Here is a 19002-nt window from a genome sequence, read left to right as displayed (position 1 = left end):
TAGGCTTAATGCTCAAGATATACTAAAATTCGGCTTGTACTATGGGTTGTCCCATTTAGCTCATCCGGGGTGAATTGAGGTCGCTCAAGTGGAAACCCAGCGGTGTGGTTGGCCTTTCAAACGCTTCCAAACACCCACTGCCGTGTCCCCGGTCCCCTGCCACTCTGTGTCGCGTTGCGCCCACTCAAACAGCTTATGACTTTAAACACAACCCGACACACCAGTCCATCAACCGCCAGCCCGCGCAGCAAAATCGGAACGTCCCCAGAACCCTCTTTTTCAAGAGTGGCCCCGCTCAGGCCCCGGTTTAGGGATTAGTCCCAGAGATTGCCTTGCGTGCGTGAGCTGAACTGGTTGACTTCTTTGGAGTGTCGAATTGCTGATGTCGCCACTGCGTGCCACAGCCGCGGACAGAGATACAAGAAACCGAGACTCACACACAGCCGGTGTCGGTTACGTCGGTCGGGCCACCCCCCCTCTGGAGACCAGCCTGTGACGATTCTCAATGCACCTCGGACGCGTGAGCCCTACAATGGATACACAAAGAGGGTAAACAGGTGGAATTAAAATGAATTAAAAGCTCCCCTGTTCACCGGATCAAAGGCCTTTTGATTGTAGGTGAGAAGGAAGTGGAAGTTTAAATATCAAGAGCAATTTAGCAAAAAGGCAAAAGTTTCTGTCAAGTAGTGATAAAACAAAAAGCACCTTTGATACTATTTGTAATTACCAGACTGAGCTTTGTTCCCGATGGGAGGGGAAAAGAAAACTTTTGCAGAGAGAGAAAAAAAAAAAAAATTAATAATAATAAAAAAAAAAAAAAAAAAAAAAAAAAAAAAATTAATAATAATAATTTTTAATTAAAAATTAATTAAAATTAAAAATTAAGATTAAAAATTGAAAATTAAAATTAAAATAAAGTTATAAATTAAATAAAAAAAAAAAAATTGAGATAAAAAAATAAAAATTAGAAGCTCAACTTAATTCAAATTAAATTCAAAGCAAGTTTAAATGAAATTTAACTAAGCCTGTAAGGAAAATCAAATAAAAGAAAGCCAATCAAAAATCCTACCCTATAACGATTAATCTCTAAATGGGAGTTATCCAAATAAAAGAATTAATCAGGAAGGGCGTAGGGATTTAGTGTTGCGCTGACTTAACAGGGTATAGCCACACGGTGGCGTCCTTCCTTCCAATTGGACTGTCTGTGACTTAAACCTAATTTCACTTTGGGTTAGAGGAAGTTATGTTTCTTTTTAAACTTCAAATTCGAATAAGGGTGTTTAATCAGCGAGAAAGGAGATTTGGTTGTTGCTAGAAAAATTGTATAAATGAAACTGTGTACAACAGTAAGCAATAAACAATTTATAGGCTCAAACTTATTTTGTTAAGGCAGAATGAAATACGGAGAGTGAAACTATCCGAATTTATCCACACGATGGCGCTATTGCGCCCGCCCTAGACTAGAGTTAGTTAGGCGGAAATGCTCACCAGATGGCTTTGTCTGGTTCTTGAGTCGCCCTCTGGCGGTTTGCAAGCGGCGTTGCAATTTCTGAGTCGCCTTCGCGTTTTGCAAGCGGCGTTGCAATTCTTGAGTCGCCCTCTGGCGGTTTGCAAGCGGCGTTGCAATTCTTTTACAAATGACTGGTGCTCTAGATGCACGTAACAAGACGGGTGAATGCAGGAATTTTCCGTCTGCCTATTCACGCATTTTACATGGACTCCAATAGACATTTATCAATATGGCTGACGGTTTTCAGCATCTCTGATTCAAATGTTTTAGGTCTCAAGTCTTTGGTTAGCTAAGCCAGACTTAAACCAGGAGTTATCGTTTATCTTAACGATATAATAATTATTCTGAGGCCCCTTATATTGTACAGGAGAGTCTCGTCCTGTCCCAATCTTCCGCACAGATAGAAACGTTTGTAGTTCAGATCAAGCGGGATAACGCAACGTACGTGTCTACAGACATCATCAAAATCTCATTATTTTGATGGAACACATAATATATTGCTCGAGTCAAATGTATGGGTTTCCTACAATACATTCGTTTGGGAATCACGCGGATAACCCTATTGCGCCTACGGCTGCAGGGGGTTTCGGAGATCACGCGGATTTTCGTACCGTTCATATTTTTATTAATATAATCCGGCTACTTCAACATTTCTCAGCATCTGTTTATGCTTGGGTTCGCCTTGCGCGTACCGTTCAATTCACAAAACAACACCAAAACAAAACGAAACAAAAACGCGCGTGCAGGTTATTAATACCTCAAAAATACACAATGAATAGAATATGAATATCATTCACACATACACAAACGTTTGAAACTTGCTCGCATTTTTCTCCACCAAATACATGTAACAACAACGACTCATGAGTTTAATGTCTCGGGGAATAATTAACTCAAAAGGGATTTAATATTCAATATTCATGAATTTATGAATATGATTTGCCAGTTGTTCATTACGTATTAAAATTTTCCGATAGGGAAAATTGTTTAATTAAATACAAGTAACCCTTTATGAAATTGCTTGAAATTATCCTACTAAGTTTGTCCTGCAAATTAGTTATAGACTTTTCAAATCAATTCTCAATAATGGATTACTGCTTTTCGAGCGCATGAGAAACATTAACTTTACTGATCAGGATAAGTTCAATATTTCAAATGGTCATACAGTTTACTTTACTAACATAGTAGCATAAGCAGTTAGGTAACGTTTAGATCGCAAGTTTCATTGACTTTGTGTATGTGGCAGAATAACAGATTCAACTCATTAAATGTCTTTCGGAGGTTTAATAAACACAGACTAAAAATAACACTACAATTCACACAGAAAGTACATACTAAATATGCATCAAGAGAGTAGAAATATAGATATTAACGAAAGAAATACATAAAAGAGAATAATGAATAGACTGAAGTTAGAGAGAGATAAAAGAGAGAGAGAGAGACAAAGAGAGTGAGGGGGAGAGAGAGACAAAGAGAGTGGGGGGGGGTAAGCAAGGCATGCTTTCCTTCAGTTCAACCAAATACGACCTTCACGGAGTTAATTTATCCCAACGGGAGAATAACACACCCTCTTTACAGCAGTAAGAAATAGAATACTTGCATTCTTTTTGGTTTCGTTTTGGCTTCTCGCTTGTGTGCGTATGTGTCTCTGCGTGTTCAAATGTCCTGCATGTCCGGCGGTCCTTTCCGAGGTTGGGAGGGAAGCGGCTGTTTGCTTTAGCGATGCTTTGTGTTCTTGAAGATCGGATTGTAGAAGAGAAGATTTTTGGAAGAGCTGAGGCCTGCTTGGAGGGCCTGCATTGGTGGCCTGGCTCAAGGGCCAGCCACAAAAACGTGTTGGTTCAGCCAGAGAGAGAAGAGAGAGTGGGGAGTGTAAGAGAGAAGGAGGGCATCCGAGGTCCTCCTTTTATGGTCTGGCCGTAGTCCCACCCTCCAGGGTTAGACTTAACCAATGAGAGTGTTGGGATTTCCCGGCGGGAAATTCCTCAGCAGACTTTATTGCTCTTTGTTTGAAGGTTCGACTCAGTGGGTCTCTGAGTCTTCATACTATAATTAATGCAACAAACACACACTGCATTTTCTGAATAAGTGATATACCTGGAAGTGTAAGTCGTGAAGTGAGCATTAATTTGATAGGAGACATGACATATATGAGGTTATCTGAACTAGTACTTTGTTAAGACACAGACAAAAAGATGCAAAATACCATACAGAAGAAACATTTTACAAAACAATTATGTGTTTACATATACTGTCCTGGGGTGCATGTTCATTTATAGATGGTTTGTCTATAATTTGAGGCAAAAGCTCTGTGTCTCTGTGTCAAAAGCTCTGTGGCCACATTCTTTCCGGCCATAAAAAGATCTTATCAGATGGTTTCCAGGGTGACTGAAGAATCTCCCTCTGTTGTGTTGGGGGGGAAGGTATGCTAGTGAGCACAACTTTCAAAACATATTTGTTAAATGTAACTGGCGATTGTGTGTTTGATTCGCCTGAGTCGCTACAAGGCCTATATTTTTATTTTATTTTTTACATTTGAGCCCCTGCCCCTGAGAAACTCTCTGCACGTTTTATGCTTACCGTTATGAGACAATTGTCCGACAATTGACATTTTTTTTTGTGAGTCCCATGTCCACTTGATTTTTGTGGAGTTCATGCTTATTGCTTACATTGCCAGCTGTGTGACAAAAGGCTTCGGCAATATTACAGCATAGTCCGAGGGTGCGCTCAGTTTTTCATCCACGCAGCAGTGAGTGGATGGTGGTTTCGGATATATGCCCTTAGGTTCAAGGTATTTTCATCTCTCGCGGTCATCTTTTTGTTGCACAATTTGCAAATTGCCTCGTCTGTATTTACCGTCAAAACCCAAAATACTTCCAAACTGCAGAAGTTGTGCTCTTTCGAGACCGAATAACTCAGTGCCCGAATCGCCGTCTTTTCCCCTCTCTCTCTCTCTCTCTCTCTCTCTCTCGCTCTCTCTCTCTCTCTCTCTCTCTCTCTCTCTCTCTCTCTCTCTCTCTCTCTCTCTCTCTCTCTCTCTCTCTCTCTCTCTCTCTCATCGACGCTGTCACAACAACGCATACACATATTTAGGCATTTAATAAATAAATAGTATTTAATATGTAAATAGTTTAATTAGTTCAACTTATTAAATATTTAATAATTAATTGTTGATCAGCAATATGTAAGTTGATTTTTTTTTTGACGGTTTGACGGTATTGAAACTGATACCGTTGCTATTTTTAGATCCCGCGGTATACCATTTTACCGAATTACCGCCCAAGCCTAAGTCCTACCTTATGAACCGCCTGGCAGGACAACAGTCCGGTGAGAGAAGCTGTTGATTTTGTTTTATCGTGCTTTTATTGAATCCATTTTGTCATTTTCGTTGCTGTCCTAGAATGGGAATTCATCTTTAAATAGCTGAAACTCTATTAACCAAATTGTGAAATGGTCCAGTAGGTTGACTGGAGAGCTGTTACTTTCACTGTATACTGCAAATGGCCGTTTCAATTTTAAATGACAGGGATCATCCCCTGTATTATGAGTACCAGCATCTTCTGTTTAATCAACGGTTTGGAGTACCGTGGTGTACAACAAAATGGTATAAGAACAGCGTTGTCCCTGTAGTGATTAATCATATAAACAATAATATGAAGTAATGGGTTTATTACAATATTTTAGTGTTGTTTTTGTGTTCTATGATATGTACGAGAAACAGCCTGAATTTCACTGAAACCTAATTTACCTATGCGTATAAAATACAGAACCTGACATGCTAAAAGTTTCTCAAGTGCAGAATGAAATGCTGATATGAAAATGAAGACAGACCCTGAATGTGCGTATGTCTGTGAATATCTGAAAACAGTAACTGCATCAAGGGTTTGAATATTTAAATGATAATAATATGGCGGACCCAGGCTTTCCTCTTGGCAACACTGTTGAGTCAAAGACCAAAGGCATCTGGATGTGGTGTGTCCCTCACCCCAAAAAAGAAGGACACACTCTGGTGCTGCTGGACACAGAGGGACTCGGCGATGTGGACAAGGTGAGGACAGGGATTGAGCTGTAGACTTATTAATATTGTTATATGGTTGATGTTTGGATTTTGAAGATGGTGTGTTTCAGGGAGACTCTAAGAATGACAGCTGGATTTTCTGTCTGGCTGTTCTGCTCAGCAGCACTCTGGTGTACAACAGCCGTGGCACCATCGATAACAATGCCGTGGAAAATCTGCAGTATCCTTTAACCTGCCACATGTAAGACCCCTCTTTCATTTATACAACCTTTGCAAGAAGCTGTTATTTCTCAATGTGCTGCAGATATGTTGGTGAGCTCGCTGAGCAAATCAAAATCAGATCAGCAGAAACAGGAGACGAAGAGGAAGAGGAGGACTCTCAATTTGTGCAGTTTTTCCCATCATTCATCTGGGTGGTTAGAGATTTCACCTTGGTTTTGGAAATTAATGGAAACAGAGCGACAGAGGACGAGTACCTTGAGTTTGCCCTCCAGCTGAAGAAAGGTATTTTATACAGAATAACATTTAAACATATTTGGTAGATGCCTTTATCCAAAGCAACGTACTTTGCATTCAAGGTGTACATTGTATCAGTTTTTGCTTCCACTTAGAATTGAACCCATGATATTAGCATTGCTAGTGCCATGTTTGAACTTAAAATGTATGTTAAAATAGAGCTTATTTGTAAAACATGAGCAGGCCCAATGACCCATGATGCTTATTCTGGGAGGTCAATAAAATAACCACTGATAAATGCCATCCATTGTACTTACTAAACAGATGTGCTTCATTTTCATTACTTGATCACATTTATCTGCACACACAGCCAATCTGAATATACTGTACATAATGTTACACATTACATAATGTTGAATAATTTTTACAGAAACTGAAATGCATGAATAAATGAACAATTCCTGAAAAACTTAAATGAAATACCACTGATTTGGGGAAATATTAATTTCTCCAAAATTACCTTTTTAGGTGTGGGTAAGAAATTTAGTGACTACAATCTGCCTCGTGAATGTATCCGGCGCTATTTCCCTAGCCGGAAGTGTTTCGTGTTCCCATTTCCTGTTACCTCCCCGGAAGACATGACACGCCTAGAGAGCTTACAAGAGCAGGACATTGCACACGAATTTCTGGAGGCTACAGGTGATTTTTGTGACCACATTTTTGTCAGTAGTGCCGTGAAAACACTGAAAGGAGGACACAAAGTTACTGGCAAATGTGAGTGCATTACCAAATGTTCTTCAGGTACTATGGTACAAAAAATGTTGTTCACTGTAATTGTTTGTGTGTGTTGTCAGTGCTCGGGCACATGGCTCAGATCTATGTGGATGCAATCAGCAGTGGGAAAGTGCCCTGTCTGGAGAATGCAGTGGTTGCTCTTGCAAATCTAGAGAACCAGGCAGCTGTTGAAGAAGCTATGGAAGTGTATAAATGTGGGATGGAAGAGGTAAGACATGCACATTGTGAGTTGTTTTTTTCAATGTTCATGCTTCAAGATGCCTTCACTGTGCATATCTGTGTTTTTATACAGATTAATAATCATATCCAAACTTTATATACCTTTTAAAAATGTCTTTAAAAAAATCAGAAACACTGATTTCAGCTTAAAATCTTCACTGAATGCTGTGAACCTTCGAGTAAACAAACAGTATTTTTTTTGACAGGTGAAGAATGCATTCCCAATCAGTATAGATCATTTTACATGTGAGCACCAGAAATCCAGCAGTCTGGCCACTTCTGAGTTCATGAAACGCTCGTTCAAAGATGACAAGGGGGAATACCTGAAAAACCTGGAGGTGAGCTTTAAATATAGAAGACACACACATACTTGCACACTCATGAATGCATACTAGCATATACACAGATGAGCCAAAACTTCTGACCACCTGCCTAATGTGGTCCTCCGTGTGCTGCCAAAACAGCACTGACCCTCCGACACATGGACTCTACAAGACCCCTGAAAATGTCCTCTGTTCTCTGGCACCAAGACGTTAGCAGTAGATCCTTCAAGTTCTGTAGGTTATGAAGTGGAGTTGCTGTGGATTGAACTTGTTCAACATCACTTCCCCAAGTAAACTGCACAAACTAACTCAGCCGTAAACTTGATGTAAAACGAAATGGGATTTATCACATGTAGGGTTCTGTCAAATGTGCCCATTATAGGCATTTTTGACGATAGACAGGGGTCATCATAGACACTCTGCCTGATATGTGGCTACACATCCCCATACACAGTGAAGTGTGCTGCACTGTATGTTATGACACATTCCCCCATAACCACCATCATTACATTTTTTTGTGATTTATGCCACAGTAGACCTTCTGGTGACTCAGGCCAGACGGAAGAACCTTTTTTTTTGCAGTCTGGTGCATCAATGAGGCTTGGGCGCCCAACACCCTTTTTGTGTTGTGTTTTTGTTTGTGGTTTGTCCATCTTCTGACCACTGTTGGTAAATTCTCACCACTTCTAATCGGGAGAAACCCACAAGCTTTGCCTTTCAGAGATCCAGTCGCTTTGCCATAACAATTTGGTTCTTATCAGAGTCGCTCTGATCTTTATTCCTGCTCATTTCTCCTGCATCCAATACATTGATTACAAAAACTGATTGTTTGCTTTATCTAACCAACCCAGACCTCAATATGTGTACTTGTTAGGAGATGATCAATAGCCTGACAAGCCAGACCCACATCAAGATGTTTGGTCTGGAAACTCACCATAGACAGGGCTCAATCCAAGGGGCGGGATAAACGGTTGTCTTTTAAACTCCCTCTGCACACGATAGGATAGCGCTACACCAACCAGAGCAACAAAGGTGAAGCAGAGCTCGCTGACAGATTAAACATTCGCCGTATCTGGTCGGCTAAACTCCGAACACATCTTCCCTTTTTAAGAATGACTTCAGTGCCGTTCTTTGTTCTTTTCTCAGAGAAAAGCTTAACTCCAAGTCTTCCGGAGTCACGGTCAGAGCTGATTCGAAAGACCGCCGCCATTCGCCAGTTTCTGTGTTTACTAGAAGCACGCAAACGCAACTCGGCCGTCGTCATTATGGCCCCGCCCGCCGACTCTATACACGATGTGATCGGCCCGTCCAGATTATGAGGAATACAGCTCAGATGGGTATTGAGAGTTCCTAGACTACACTTGCGGGCAAATTAAATTTGCTGCCGCTAGGGTGCGTCTAGATTTCTAGGCTAGATGATCAATGCTGTTCACTCATAATGATTTGGCTCATCAGTGTATCTGAAAGATTCACATGGTATTGAAATGAATGGTAATGCTAACTATAGACTGTCAGGTTGGAGATTTTGTAAACATTTGGTGACCACATTAATTCCTCTACAACTAGTTCAAATAAAAGTGTACACAAACACAGTGTCCAATACATTCAGACTTTGTATAAGTGTATTGATGCATGTTTGAGATTTTATTTCTGTTTTATATGTTTATAGGAAGCTCTAAGTATATACTACGTAGACTTGCTGAAAGAGAATGAGATAACATCGGGAAAAAAGTGCAGAGATCTGCTGACCAATCTGTCCTCTGACATGAATAAACGGCTGCAGAATGGAGAGTACAGTAAGCCTGGAGGATATGAAATCTACTGCAGAGACGCCATTGTTGAGCAGTACCGCAGAGAACCCAACAAGGGTGTAAGGGTGAGGACACTTTCAGTGTGTATTTATGAGTGTATGCGTTTGTGTATCTACACACTAGTGCCTCTTTACATTTGGCATTTACATATTTAGTTTTCGCATACTATCTGTTTTTAGTTTTATTTGTTTATTTTCGAACATGAGAGAAATAAAAATACAACAATATTCAGACATTATCAAAAGAAACAAATAAAGGTGAAAGACAAAAAAATTAATTAATTCTATCCCATGAACAAAAAAGGAGTAGGATGAAGTAAAACTTATATACTCCTACCCCTTTAATTATTATTTTTCCTTAAATAACATGCATATGCCTACGCCTACTCATACACATATATACATCAACACATATACATACTCATGTACACATTTGTATTTATACATACATACACCCATATATATACCTATACCCCTATATCCACCGACACATACACATACCTCCACATGCCATATACATACATGCATAAATTCAAAATAACCACTAACAAATGTTATAACTCTTAACAAAGGAGCGCTCCCATTTTCCTACAGTACTTCTTGATACTTCTTAAGAATTTTTTCTCTATACATTTTTTTAAAGAGGAATATGTTGGAGCATTGCTTTAAATTTTCATCTATTTTATTCCACAATTTAACTCCACATATTGATAAACAAAGTCTTTTCCTTGTTGTTCTAAATCTATTAATCTTAAAGTTTCCACATCCCCTTAAGTTGTACCCTCCCTCCCTCTCAAAAAACATCTTTTGTATATTCCCAGGCAATAGTCTATTTCTTACTTTAAACATGAATACAGCAATTTGATATTCAATTTGGTCATAATATTTTAATAATCTCGACTGCCAAAATAATGAATTTGTATGTTCACAAAATCCAACATTATGAATAATTCTCATAGCTCGTTTTTGCATTATTACTAACGGCTGTAGTGAATATCGGTAAGTGCTTCCCCACACCTCTACACAGTAGTTCAAATACGGTAACAATAATGAACAATACAAGATGCGAAGAGATTTAAAATCCAGTATATACTTAGCTCTAGCCAGAATTGCGATACTTTTAGACAGTTTGGTTTGAATGTATTTTATGTGAGGCTTCCAACAGATCTTTTCATCTATGATTACTCCGAGAAACTTATTTTCATGTACTCTTTCTAAGTTAAACCCCTCTATCTGTATTTGTACTTGTTGATTTGGCTTACAGTTTCCAAATATCATGAACGTTGTTTTACTCAAATTTATCGATAATCTATTAATATCCAACCATTGTTTTATTTTCCTAAATTCTGAGGTGATTAATTCTGAAAGTAGCTTTAAGTTGTCTCCTGAACCAAATATATTGGTGTCATCTGCAAATAGTACAAACTTCAATACTTCCGATACTTTACAAATATCATTAATATAAAGTAAAAATAACTTTGGTCCTAACACTGACCCCTGTGGGACACCACATTTCATGCCCAAACATTCAGATGAATGCTCTCCTATTTTCACAAATTGCTGTCTGTCTCTCAGATAACTGGTTACCCAATTTAAAACTACCCCCCTGATCCCCATGCGTTCTAGTTTACTGATTAATATTTCATGATTTATTGTGTATTATCTGTATTCTGTTTACATTGTCATTTCAGCTCATCTCCAGTATGGATAAATATAAAATCTGATTATGCTTATTTAAGTAAAATGCAAATCAGCATTATGTATTTCATGACATTTAATTTTTTTTTTTTTTGATTTAGCATTAAGCTTTGTATTTAAACTGGGTCATTAATGTAGTAGAAATGTGGAATTATTCTTGAATTTGGTGCCTTCTAGACTGAGAAAAGACAAAAAAAAATGTATTTATCATGTGCTGTTTAATATTTTTAATTTTATTTCATTTTAAAATTCAGCTTTGCATCACATAAATATATGACATATATTATAGTATATTCAAATACATTTCATTTTATATAGATTGTTTTCTGCATTTTTAGTCAAATAAATGCATGAGCGTAAGAGTTTTACAAAACATTAATTTGAATAGTAATGTGTTCATGAGACGACTTCCAGTTCATGTGCAATGCATGATCGTGCCAGTGCCTTTTATAGGCTATTGTCTGCAATATTTGCTGCTTCTTTATTAAATCCAGGCGATTGGCTGATAAAACATTGATTAAAATTATGATACAATTTATACGAAACGAAATTCACTTTAAAGAAAGGCTTTCTGCAAAACAAAATTTGATGTATCCTTTCTTACTCATGCTGTTCAATTTGTTGTTCAACAAGCCTAATGAACAGAAAATGTTTGACTGGTACTATATTTATAGCATCTGATCAGAAATTTGCAAACAAAAGATTTATTGATGTGACACGGCTATTTTACAATAAACACTTCATAATCTCCAAAAACAGGCCAAAGAAATCTTGTTTAAACAGTTTCACATCTATAACATTTTATGTTGCAGCAGGATTCATATTTATAATGGTCATTTTGCAGTTTAATATTCACAGACACTAACAGAATAAATTTACCTCACAATCCTAGGCTAGATCCGTTGCTACATGAAATTTAACAGCTTTTCTTCTGAGGTAAATTATTCCAGGATTATTTCTCACAGCGTCTCCAAATTATCTGAAGTACATGCACTAAACTTGATGTGTTTATTCGAGTTGATGGAGGTGGGGATACTGATGGATCGTGTCAGTATTTGACTTTCAAAAGAACGCGCACTCTGTGGGTGTGGCTGCATTAACACCAAAAAAAAGGTCTGGAAAACGATTGACATTTCTCTCTTTTCAAACAGATTACATAAACAGAGAATATTTGTTTTCGATTTGGTTTACATTATTTAAAACCTGACATTTCAACCTTTCTTTAGACATACCTTATGTTAGCGTGACAAGTATTCACTAAGTTGCAGTTCAATTTCTAAAGGGTATCAGAATAGATTTCACTGAGGCTGCAGATCGTGCATCATGTTTTTTTGTGTGTGCAAAAAGCACAACATTTTGTTTTTATTGTGAGTATACACAAATAAAAGTAGAAATTTAACAGATTATAAGGATGTATAGCACTTGCCTGAATGACCAAAACTTGACTAAGTATTTTAAGACTCTTTCGCACTAAAAAAACATGGTCAAATGCAGTGTCTGTTGTGACATCTGAAAACATTAACATCAAATGAATCGTGACATATATGGTTATTAGCCGTGTAACCTCATTAAATATTACTTGACTTAACTGAAAAATGTATTTAATGAAAACATATTTGCATTTTATTCATCAAATATGTTCATGATTTTAAAATCCTGTGGCTTCTCAGTACTGGATTTTAAAACCACTGGCCTAAAATATATATGTTTATATATGCAGGCCGAGGCTGTGTTGAATGAGTTTCTGAATGAGCGAGGAGCAGAAGCAAACAGCATCCGCTACGCGGACACAAAACTGACTGAAAATGAGAGACAAATTATAGGTACGTTTATTTTAAGTACAAAACAGCTTAACACAACATCAGTTGCTTTTTGAGGAAAATTAAAGCAAAACTTGCTTAGGTTTGAGCTGATCCTTTTTCACTCTTTTTCTATCTTGACTGAATTGTGATAATTTTTTGCTCTTTTTGATCTTGATGTTCAGAGGAGAAGGAGAATGCAGCTCTGCTGGAACAGAAATGTAAAGAGGAAAAGGAGAAGCGAATTGAGAGAGAACGGATGATGGCGGCAGAGAATAAGCGACATGAGGACAGGGTGAGGCAGATGGAGGAGAAGTTCAGACAGGAGCTGGAGCAGCAGAAGCAGGAGATGGACAGAGCCATTGAGAGCAAAATGAAGGAGCAGGAAGAGATGCTAAACAAAGGCTTTAAGGAGAGAGCTACGGATCTTGACGAAGAAATAATGAAGCTAAATAACGAAAAGGACCGCTTACATGCTGGTGGCATTTTTAAGGAGTATGTGATGCCATTTCTCCATCCTCTTGTAGAAATGATTCCCAACCTCATTATGCAGAGATCAATGCTAAAATGCCTCAAAGCTAAACGATAAATATTAAAAACATCATATCTGATTTACATTCTTTATTCACTGACATCTTCATTATAGCTTTAGCCTTTAAAGACTAACAAAAGCATGAGGTTTTTAGGGCATGTAGTAAATGAGCTCATCATTCTGAACATCCTTTCTGCACTATTTCTAGCATCTGCACTATTAGTGACACCTATTGAATTTGCAGAATTGTGAAGGGCTTTATATCCAATTCACCTTATATTGTTTGGACAAACCGTTAGACTCTCTTGACTCAAACTTACACGATTTAGGGGTGTAGATATTACACATAACATTCAGGAAAAAAAAAAGCATTTGCTGGAGCTAGTTTGAATACAAAGCATTCCATTGGTAGTGATTTGAGAAATGTTTAAATGTGGAAATGCCATTTGTTTGGTTCTAAGAACCAGCTGTTAGTTCTGGAGAAAATGGTTAGGGTGCTTAAACTGGGAAAGGAATTTGTTCAGACTAAACAAGATTAGCAAAAGATTGTTGGGATGGACATAACAATGAAGTGCCCCTAAACTAGACTCAAAAGTTTTCAAAAGTGATATTTTCTAGACTAAGGGATCATAAAAGAATGTGACTCAAAGTCATTAGTGCCACCTACAGTTACCTACAGGTAGGGTCATTGAACCTGTTGGTAACTGTTACGCCAGTAGTTGGCATTCAACATTGATATTGACTTGAGATTTTTGAGATGAATGGGTTTGGATGTGATGGATTTTTTTTTTTTTTTTTTTTTTTTGAATGTTTATTTGGAAGGGAAATATGTAAAATAAAGTGTTTTGGACTGATGAAACTTGTGATAAGTAAGTATAAGCGTGATAAGTATTCCTTTATAAGTTCCTTTTTTGATTTTTTTTGCTTTTGTTCTTGTTGCAATAAAAAACTGTTACAGCCCGCACTTGGTCAAGAATGGGTCAAATGGGTATTTTAATATAGCAGGCTGCATGAGATGTTGATGCTCAGACCAAAGACCATGCACCTTTATTGCAATACCATATGCATACCATGTGATCAGAAATGCACAGTAGAACGAAGAGTCATTTGATTAGCTTAGATAATTAAAACATATCGCTAAACCAGTGTATCCAATTGCAGTGAAGAAAACTTCTGTAACAACACTTAAAAATAAAAATAACTGCAAAATATAAATGTGCGTGTATCTTTTTGTTTGTGGGAGTCTTTATTGTGTGCTCCCAGCCTGCTCTCAATAAAACTTTATTCCTGAAAAAAATGATTTGAATGCTGCAACTGGAAAAAAGTACTAAAGATTGTTCAGATGACCATCAAGGCAGTGATAGCGCTCAGGGGGCACATTCATGAAACACGAGCAGAACGAATTTGTGTGTAAATCGTTCGTAAAGCCGCTCTGACGTAAATTTTCGGATTCACGAAAGTGTTAGTATTTTCATAATGTTGGTTGATACCGGTTGGTACGAAAGAAATGTACACCTGCTCCCACGAGTAAATGGTGCGTAAAACATTTGAACGTTCTGTGTTCTAATTTAGGCAAACTGATGACATTGCATTTTTATGCACTATGTAGGCCTACCATATTATTTCAGGAGTTGATTTAACCCGTCTTTTTTTGTTTTGTTTGTACTGTAATAGTGGAGGAGGGGCGGGACAAAAACTACACCGACCAATCATCCCATTTGTACACGAACCGAACAACAAATAGGGAAGTTAATACTGTTTTTTTGTTATACTGCATTTCTAAAATCAGTAAGATTCTTCAAAATGAGATACTAGTATCACATTACTGCCATGGATATTCTGTATCATAGCTACCAAATATCTCAGCTGGAAAAACGCTGCCTTTGCAAAGCGCTTCCAAGCGCCACCAGCTGTCCATTTTCAGAAGAGCACCAGGTGTTTAGCTGGCTAAAACATGCTTTGGTGGACACACGATAATTTAATATTTATTGCTAGTCATATAGCCAATCAGTCTCTTCAACATCTATGCAAAATCTTAGATCCAAACCTGAGAAAGAATTCCAGAAGAGTCCACAGGTTTCCTGGTCACGTCATTTGCATTAATTATGAATAAGCGTGCACGCGCATCCTTTTTACACATGTTTGGAATTCACTAACATACACACGTTTAACTAACGAATCCATGGTAGGCCTATACGAAGGGTTTGTGAATCTGGAGCAGAGTTTTCGTAAAGGTCAATTTTACGCGCAAATTACTCATATTTGCACATTACTCAAATTTGCTAATATATTTACGAAGGTTTTTATGAATGAGGCCCAAGGGTGTGACAGTAATAGTCTGAGTTAGTATTATTCTGAATTGGGGTAGTGATAGTAGATTCTAGGCAGGACGCTGCCACTGTTGCATTGTATTGTATTGTCAAAGGGAAGTTGCCCAAAATATTGTATTGGTAACTCAAGGTTGCCCATGTGAAATAGTCAGATTTAGTTCCATATCAAACAGTTTGTATTGAGTATTGAGAATTTCCTCATCAGAAGAGAAAAGGTTAAAATAATGAAATCCATCCACTGCCTTCTAGTCCAAACTCGGTCCTGTTGGGCCGCTGTCTTGTAGAGTTTAGCTCCAACTTGCCTCAACACACCTGCCTTATATTTTGTAGTAGCCTATGTTTAGTAAGACCTTGATTGGCAGGTTAATCAGTGTTGGAGCTGAACTCTGCAGGACAATGCTTTTACTCAAGTAAAAGTAGCCTAATTCTGGAGTATAAGGAAGAAAGTACTATTTTTTTTTTTTTTTTTTTTACAGTATGCTATTACAGGTATTTTTAAAAAAACGCCTATTTATGAAACATAGTGCAGTAAAAAGCACTATGTACAACATTTCGTTTTTGGAGTGTAGTAAACATTTTCCAAAGAAAAACAGTGATAAAGTACATATACCTGAAAAATGTAGGCTTATTGTAGCCTAGAAATCTAGACGCACCCTAGCGGCAGCAAATTTAATTTGCCCGCAAGTGTGGTCTAGCAACTCTCAATTCCTATCTGAGCTGTATTCCTCAGAATCTGGATGGCCCAATCACATCGTGTATAGGTAGGCTATAGAGTTGGCGGGCGGGGCCATAATGACGGCGGCCGAGTTGCGTTTGCGTGCTTCTAGTAACACAGTCTTCTAGTAAACACAGAAACTGGCGAACGGTGGCGGTCTTTCGAATCAGCTCTGCCCGCGCCTCCGGAAGACTTGGAGTTAAGCTTTCCTCTGAGAAAAGAACAAAGAACGGCACTGAAGTCATTCTTAAAAAGGGAAGATGTGTTCGGAGTTTAGCCGACCTGATACGGCGAATGTTTAATCAGTCAGCGTCGTTGCTCCGGTTGGTGGTAGCGCTATCCTATCGCGTGCAGAGGGAGTTTGAAAGACAACCGTTTATCCCGCCCCTCGGATTGAGCACTGTCAATGGTGAGTTTCCAGACCAAACATCTTGATGTGGGTCTGGCTTGTCAGGCTAGGCTTATTGAGTAGAAAGTAAAAATACTTATGTCCGCCTCTGCTCAAAACAGCCCTTCTGCCATATTTCAGTATTCTACATTTGCTTTTACACGTAAAACAATAAAAGTGTTTTTCCTTGGAACATCTCTAGTATGGTTGTTTTCACTAAACAGTGGTTTCAATTTACAGGTACAGGAAATTCAATTTGGCCAACTGAAAAATTTAGATGTGATCAGTCACTAGAAAATTTTTGGGCCCACTTTATATTAACTGGCCTTACTATGTAGTAACATTTTAATTATTCATTTGATACAATGCACTTATTGTGTACATACATATTTTTACATTGTACTTACATTTTTAAAAATACCTGCATGTAATTACGTCTGTAATTAATTTCTGTTGTTACATTTGTAATTACACAGTTGTCACTTCCCTTACGCCTAACCCTACCCTTAAACTGACCCACACCTGTCCCTAACTCTACCCGTATCCACCTCAATATCAGCAAAAGTGCTTAGCAATACAATTTGAACACAGTAAGTATACATTGTACTTATTTTTTGATCTAAGTACATAGTACTTACTTAAGGCCACCTAATATAAAGTGGTGCCAAATTTTCAATTGGAAACATGATTTTTTTTACAGCATATATATATATATATATATATATATATATATATATATATATATATATATATATATATATATATATATATATATATATATATATATATATATAAATTACATTTATAATCAAAGCCTTAAAGGAACGATTATGTACGATTGTGGTCAAAACGGGCCAGAAGACAACATGTCAACATCAACATCAGTTGAGGGCTGCAACAATATCCTGGCCGGCCGGACTACTGTTGTCAGTTATATAAGTATTTTAAATTATTATCATGATTTCTTAATGTCTAGTGACAAATCAGGGCCATTTTATGATCAATTGAAATACATTTCTTACATACAGTTCCTTTAATCAATATTTATCCTCCTATATTAGATGATTTAAATGTTTTCTTCTAGTATTTGGTTTCATTCCTTTTTAATGAATTATATGCTTTTATATTTATTTTATATTATATTTTATTCATTGTATATTTATAAGCTTTATTTTTCTTCGCATCTTCCATCACTAGAGAATAATGGTGAATACCATCTGTGCCTCTGAGAAAGCACACGTTATCAGTATGTTTTGGGAAACTTTCTGGTCAGAGCTGGAGCTCAACGACCTTGGAGAAACTGTGTATCTGTGTATGTGTGTAGTATTCTGTGCGGCCTACAAACTCCCTGTGAGACTTGAAGCTGGCTTCTGCTGATAAAACTGCAAACTATTCTTCAGTAATATTTTCTTTAATTAATTGCACTCCTGATTCTTGGTCTTCATTCTTCAAAACTTGTCATGGGTCCTAAACTGTTGTCCCGTAACATAGTGATGTCATCGTCCTACTCAGTTCAGTTCTCAATAGTGTCAATGCAGGCAGATCAATAATATTTTTGAATATTTATAGGCCCCACTCCCCAACTATGCAAGCCAAAAGCCAAAGTGGCAAGGGACCAGAACTCCATCAGGTGACAGAATGGAGGAAAAAACCTTGGGAGAAACCAGGCTCAGTGTATGATAATGATTCAGGCAGCATTACTGGTCAGAAGTCAGATTGGTTCAGAACATTCAGAATATTGATCACATTCCATCTGGTCAGTCATATCTTTTTTATTTTATTCTGAGATTTTATTTTACCATTTTGTTATTACCTAAACATTTAAAATTCATCTTTGACTTACCTTCTTTTAAATTTTTATTAAAATTATGTTATTTCATAACAATATTTAATTCTAATTACATTTATAATCAAACCCTTAATACACTTTTATCCTCCTATATATTAAGATTATTTAAATGGTTTCTTCCAGTTAGTTTTTACAGTATTTATATATTTTTATATTATATTATATTTTATTAATTATATATTTATAAGCTTTTATTTTTCTTCCATAATAATGGTGAATATTGTCTGTACCTCTTATACTGAGAGAAAGCACATGTTATCTGTATGTTATGGGAAACTTTCTGGTCAGAGCTGGAGCTCAACCAACACCAACCTTGGAGATACTGATACTGTGCATCCTACACACATGGGTGTACATGTTTTCTGGGCGAGCTGGTGTCTGATCCAGACCTGGAAGTTCACTACATTCCTAATTCCGGGGTAAAATCGTCAACAAATGATCTATGAAGAGGTGCATCTGATTAAATGACCATGTGTGGAAATTAACTATGACTAACTATATTCTCTTAGCCAATCAGAATCATTCAACCTGCAGTAATAATGTGGCTTGGGAAAGGGTAT

General features: G+C 37.4%; 1 protein-coding gene across 5 annotated transcripts in view; it reads left to right on the top strand.

The window, feature by feature from the left end:
- LOC137089055 (guanylate-binding protein 2-like) overlaps window positions 1-14446 on the top strand; it is an 86269-nt gene extending 71823 nt beyond the window's left edge. For 2 of the 5 annotated variants that reach the window (XM_067452493.1, XM_067452494.1), the window contains exons 4-13: window positions 4807-4837; window positions 5431-5558; window positions 5639-5748; window positions 5833-6032; window positions 6513-6758; window positions 6839-6987; window positions 7205-7336; window positions 8991-9197; window positions 12550-12652; window positions 12814-14436. In XM_067452493.1, coding sequence (XP_067308594.1) covers window positions 4807-4837; window positions 5431-5558; window positions 5639-5748; window positions 5833-6032; window positions 6513-6758; window positions 6839-6987; window positions 7205-7336; window positions 8991-9197; window positions 12550-12652; window positions 12814-13217 — 1710 coding nt within the window. In that variant the 3' untranslated portion in view covers window positions 13218-14436. Of the gene's footprint in view, window positions 1-4806; window positions 4838-5430; window positions 5559-5638; window positions 5749-5832; window positions 6033-6512; window positions 6759-6838; window positions 6988-7204; window positions 7337-8990; window positions 9198-11846; window positions 11943-12549; window positions 12653-12813 lie in introns of those variants that run through there. The other 3 variants (XM_067452495.1, XM_067452496.1, XR_010907636.1) reach the window with 2 other exon arrangements.
- Window positions 14447-19002: the final 4556 nt, after the last annotated feature.

The sequence above is a fragment of the Pseudorasbora parva genome, chromosome 9 (assembly GCF_024679245.1).
Source record: "Pseudorasbora parva isolate DD20220531a chromosome 9, ASM2467924v1, whole genome shotgun sequence".
NCBI lineage: Eukaryota > Metazoa > Chordata > Actinopteri > Cypriniformes > Gobionidae > Pseudorasbora > Pseudorasbora parva.
The sequence above is the reverse complement of the archived record's forward strand: the minus strand, read 5'-3'. Positions and strand labels throughout refer to the sequence as shown.